This window comes from Salmo salar, chromosome 04 (genome assembly GCF_965601325.2).
Source record: "Salmo salar chromosome 04, fSalSal1, whole genome shotgun sequence".
Taxonomy (NCBI): domain Eukaryota; kingdom Metazoa; phylum Chordata; class Actinopteri; order Salmoniformes; family Salmonidae; genus Salmo; species Salmo salar.
In genome coordinates, this window is record NC_138294.1 from 19,233,351 (window position 1) to 19,239,435 (window position 6,085).

The 6,085-nt window shown below is 43.5% G+C and overlaps 1 protein-coding gene across 1 annotated transcript in view; it reads right to left on the bottom strand.

The window, feature by feature from the left end:
• LOC106610250 (TBC1 domain family member 9) overlaps positions 1-5,531 on the bottom strand; it is a 28,282-nt gene extending 22,751 nt beyond the window's left edge. Inside the window, exon 1 of the mRNA XM_045716539.2 lies at positions 4,719-5,531. Coding sequence (XP_045572495.2) covers positions 4,719-4,839 — 121 coding nt within the window. The 5' untranslated portion in view covers positions 4,840-5,531. The remainder of the gene's footprint in view (positions 1-4,718) is intronic.
• Between the last annotated feature and the right edge of the window lie 554 nt (positions 5,532-6,085).

Below are 6,085 nucleotides of genomic sequence, written 5' to 3' on the forward strand. Positions count from 1 at the left end.
ATACCTGTGAAGCACCTCTCAGTTGGACAGGCAGGTCATGACCTGAACCCGGCGGTGTTGCGGGGATGTGTGTTAGGGGTTAACACGGGAAGCACAGGTGTCAAGCACAACAAAAGAGACCACTGACGAGTGAGACCCACTGAAGGATGACACCCACAACATCCTGTGACTTCTACGACTGCATGCAACCTACAGTTCAAACCGCTCACTCCAAATCATCTACACAGTTAGATATCAACAGCAATGGATTAGTACGCATGGTATTTTATGAAGAATAAATTAGCCCTACATCATCGTGACAAGATTATTTGTTTTGATCAGAGGGCTACTTTCCCCTCTTTCCCCCTCTGAACACATGATCCTACACCATGCTATAATAACAAGAGTTAACGTGAGGTACTGTGGTGTTCAGTATATGGTGAAGAGAAGGCAGACCCATAGCCTAGTGTTGACCCTTTAATCCATAACATGAACTTTGGGAAACCACACAATTGTCTGTGACTATATGTTCCTATACATGTGATTGTACTTTCAACACCCCCCCACGTAACTAACACACACACGACCAACAAAAAAAACAAAGATGTACAGAAACTAAGCTCCAATGATGAGAAATGCTTCCTTTGTTGTGGGGAGGATGGAAAGAAATGAGCCCAAGTCTACATACAGTACAGAGGACTGAGAAGCTCAGTACTGGTGACTTATTAAAAAATGACTTTCTACTCCAAAAATGAACAAAAATACAATTATGCTGACACCATCTAAAATATAATTTCCACCTCTGGAAATGAGCACAATAACACATTTGTAAAATTATTTTGAAAAAAATATTTGAACATATTGGACAATGCATATAGTCTATGCATGGTCCATATTATCAGGTATGCTATTAGCAATGAACATCACCTGTAGCCCAACTGATGTAGAGAAGAACAAATAAATAGGCTGAAGCATGAGACTACCTGTCTGCAGTTACCCTATTGGGCTAATCATTAGCCAATTATTTTAACTAGTTATTATGCATAAACACAGTGAATATAATGTAGAGCTAAGCTACCTGTTAGGCTAACTAGTCACCCGGGGTAACACACCCCCTGCCTGTACTTGAGGTAGGGTGGTGTTTTACCTCAAAGTTATCCTACAATTGACCAGTGTTACATTTATCCCAAATCTCCCCAATGCACTAAAAGCTGCCTGGTGCAGTTCGTGCATATTTAGGAGTTGAGAAATATGCACGTATCGACTGCTTGTCAGAATGCATGTTTCCCTCCTTATGGCACTTGTAACTTGAATGTGCCATGAGAATAATATTTATCTTGCATAGAACACACAAAAACAAGCCGACTATAAAATAAACTATTCTACTAATGGGGTTACCTGATTTTTCTATTCATGACTTGTTTGTTTGCAGAGGAAAAGTAAATGTGGACTGTTCTAGCATGTTCCATATTTTTTGGGGACGTGGCGGTAATGATTTTGCTGTGGAGCAGCGCCACAGCAAAATGACTACAGCGGAAACACTGGTCTATATTCTCCCAAGTACTGACACAGCGCCTTATCACCCCACTGGCTGAGAATCAATACTGTTTCAAATAACAAGAACCTGATACGAAGTAACACCATACATGTTATTTTAAGTCATGTTTCTCTAACCTAACCCCCTGTAACACAGCTGTAGTGTTATTCCTTTTCTTTCCCAAGCCTCAATGTGTACCCCCAGGTCAGAGGTCACCAGATAAGATAGATAGGTGACGTAAAGCAGCAGATGATTGTGTGGGTTATGGTCGATGGTTAAAGAGGTCGATGGTTAGAAGTCTAGTCCAAGTGTCTATTGAGGGCGATCTCATCATGTGTACGTGATGTTAGTCACCCAACACATGTAGGCCTAGTAGAGTTTCAGGTCATACCGACTCCAAAATGTCACTCCATTGTGAAATGTTAGGTAATATAGGTTAGCTTATTGTCCCTTGGATAGTGTCATTTTTGCATTGAAAGTATCATATGGTGAATAAGCTACAATCCACCATTTGGGGTGGAAGGTAGCCTAGCGGTTAGAGCATTGGACCAGTACCCGAAAGGTCGCTAGTTCTAACTCCCGAACCGACAAGGTGAAAAATCTGCCCATGTGCCCTTGAGCAAAGCACTTAACCCAAATTGCTCCAGCGTCGCTGTAGATCATGGCAGACCCTGGCAGAGACACCACTCTCCAAGGGTCTCAAGGAGAGTGGGGATATGCAAAAACAAACATTTCCAATTCACATGCGTATTAATACACAATTGTACAAGTGGGAAATAAAACAAATATAAGCACCTACCAAATTATCAGTCAACATTTCACAATTGAAGCTTGACATTTTTCAAATCACATGCAAGATTGATTTTAGGGGAACTAGTCATCTATAATGAAACTGTACTATTTTTTCTGTTTCTCAGTCTCTATAAATCAATTAAATTTAAAAAAAATGATAATGTTGACTTTACCTCATATCAAGTAGCCTCATAAATATGGCTATAAATCAAAAAGTGTTGGCCCTGGTGCCCTTCCATATGCCCCAGGAGGACCAGGTGCTCGCTTGGCTTTCTCTGCCAGCTGAAAGGGGGTGTTCACTGGGCAGTGCCAGTCATTGTGCCCGGGCTCTCTCCTCTCCTCAGCAGGCCAACTGGCACACCAAACGGTCCGCTCAGTATTCACATAACAATGACATCATCACATATCGCCACCGCACGCTTTGTGTCGCTGCCCCGAGACAATAGGGAGAGGCAGAGTGTTGGTTCGGGGGTTTTCAGTCGCTGGCATGCGGGAAAAATAAAGGCTCCGTCCTTCAGTAAAATGTCAGTGAAATGTCTTGTTGCTGACCAATGAAGTGAGATACTTGCAGGCCATTTTGGCTCCCTTTGTCATATTCATTACTGGCTGGCTGACACTGAAGAGGGAGTGACTGACTGGCACTGAGGACAGCAGCACACAGTTCAACTCTCTTTGACCCACCATGACTGCGACGGCCAGTCTAGTCAAAGCAGGGCTACATAGATACTGTATAGAGAGGGCTATAGATATATCCATGCAGAGTCATCTCTATGGCTCAGTCAAAGACTTGGACTGAATCTACTGTACCTATAATGAACCTGACTGACTTAAAAAAAATATATATATTAAACAAGGTAGCATCATTCGTAACCCGTTTTCATCTTTTTGGATTCTCAGAGTTGCGATGAATTAAACAGACAGACTGAATCCAGGTCAGCCTGAATGGGATGGCACCCTACATAATGCACTACCTTTGACCAGATCCCCATGAGCCCTGGTCAAAAGTAGTGTACTACATAGGAAATAGTGCACCATTTCAGATGCAGACAGTCGCCACCACCTATGGTCCTTAAAAGTATTGCTCCTCCCTGATGTAGCAGTCCTCCTAGTGACTGTGGACTAATTTGGATGGAGTGAGTGATGTAGAAGAGGAATAGAGGAGAGGAGTAGAGAAAGGAGAGGGAGAGATGATTCAGCATGTACTACTCCTGCCGGGAAGAAAGAGTGTGCCTTTGCTCTGCGTGTCTCCTTGTGTATGGGTTGTCTCGGTGGCATTCAAAATTCAGTACGGAGAATGACACGTCGCCAGCCATTTTAACATTCCCCGAGCGTGCTGGGCTCTAATCAATCACAGGTTCATTTCCATTTATTGGAGCCTTTTAACAGTCCCAAGTGCTGGAATTTGTCTTCCCTGTCAGGGGAGATGTGTCCAGCCTTATGTTAGCTAGCTAGTAGCCTCATGAGATTACAATTGGAGTGAACCAAGCACAGTCAATGATTATCTATTTACCAAATCTATGCATTTCTTTCCTTGTTTTGTTAATGGTTTAAATGGTATATAGAAGGCTTACTCTTTGCAACAATATTACAATTTTCCAGGATCACCTAAAGTACAAGGCCTACATAAATAGCCCAGATCTTGGGATGCTGATCAATAGGGTACATTAGCTGCTGAATGCCCACTAGCTCCATTGTATGTAGTTCTATGGGGGTGGTCCATAAGTGTACAACAATGGCCCTATGACTATTCTGAGCCTAAAACCTCACTCAGATAAAAATCACACCTGCATTTGTCTAGTTATAGTAGCTCCCGAGTGGCACAGCGGCCTAAGGCACTGCATCTCAATGCTAGCGGCGTTACTACAGACCCTGGTTCGATCCCGGGCTGTATCACAACCGACCGTGATCGGGAGTCCCATAGGGCGGCGCACAATTGGCCCAGTGTCATCCGGGTTAGGGGAGGGTTTGGCAGGGGTAGGCAATCATTGTAAAATAAGAATTAGTTATTAACTGACATGCCTAGTTAAATAAATAAAATATAGTAGTAGGGGCTATTTGGGTCACGTGTCTATTCATTCATACAGGTCTACATCCCCTCATACCATTGTCACCCCTTTGATACCTGAGTGACCTGACCCCTATCCCTCACTACGCATGCAATCTTCTCTCCATCACTAAACATCTGTGAGGCATGAATAATCTCCCAAACCAAGCGAGAGACCCGGCCAGGGGACAATAATTTGGTTTGGCACTGCTTGCATCACAGCTGTAATAGCGTTAAATAATCCTAGCCAAGTATATCTGAACTCGACGATAGAACATTCGTGGAGTTGAGCTATGCTTGGCTAAAATAATCCATGATTTAGAGACAGAGAGAGACGCAGAGCAGAGACAGTTATATGTATCTCACCCGCTAGTCCTCCTCTGCCGTCCCCGTGGCCCTTGCGTTTCTGGAGGATGAAATAGGGATTTGCTCGCTCGGTTATCCACAACGCACCCGCCTGCAACACCTCTTCAGGGTGCACCCACATCTTCGTCCAGTTGATTCTAAAAGCACATCAAATCCAGCTGATTCAGGCGGTGCCTGTCAAATGAACTGGAATGCTGGTTCGGTCTGTCCAGTGGCTGAGGCTCGATGCCAGTCCACCGAATAACACGTACAATTGGACAAGGACAACTTGGTTGCAATGTAAGTATAACTATGACAGCATAAAGGCCCTATTTATTCGCCAAAAGCACGCAAAAATAAAATACTCTCTCCAAACTTCCATGCACGGCCGCGTGCGAGGTGATTGGATTCCAGCCGTGTACGCCAAATATGCAATAAATGGTGTGCAATACATTCAGTGGAACTCAATTACTAGGTGGCACAATAAAGCGGGTTTCGCATTAAAACAACCGAATCTGACAGATTTCTGTAGGGATGGATCTGAGAGCGACACTTCGGTTCGGTCTTTGTTGTTTATCATCTGTGTTGTAACCGCTGTCAGGTGGATATCGATGCCGCCGACGAGTCCTCGTTCATCGGTCGTCAGATATTTCAGAATGAGCGATGGTTGGACGCTAAATAATGTGCCCACAAGCGCGTTATATCCATTAGGCTATTTACAACCTACTATCCAACATATATGTATGCTGCCTGCCTCCACATCGAACAACAATGTCATTTAATGCAACCCACTCTCTAGCGCCGCTATGGCACAGCTTCGTATCAACAACACGCGTCATAGAGTGGCCACATCGTTACGTCAACTTTGTGGGAGGTGGTTGCATAATTATAGCCTAGGCCCTACGTGGTAATAAAGTATGAATTCAAATGACTAAAGTTGTTCATCCATATGACTTGGCTACTGTTTACAAATATCCGGTGTCGAAGCTGTCTTCAGGCGCGAAGCTGTCACCGCTGGCGCTTGCTGTTTGGCATTTGTTGTTTTTGCCACCTGGTACCAATCAGTGGATCAATTGTAATGGTTTCCATGGTTTCTTTCATCTGTACTTTATTCTTTAATGCAAATATAATCAAAGCAATTACAATTGCCATAACTTACACCTATGTCCAGTGGGTTATAGTGGTTTTACAATGACATGCCACACACATTTGGGATTTCTTAAAAACTTGAGAAGGACGTGTTTAAGAATGAAAACGTTGAATTTGTAAATTCCCAGTTAGTCAGAGGGCTGAAAAGGTACACGGAAATCCTATCCAGTTTCAAACATCAGTTCCTTCAACACCACACACCCACAAAACCTGTCAGACATGAGTCAACAAATGTTTGT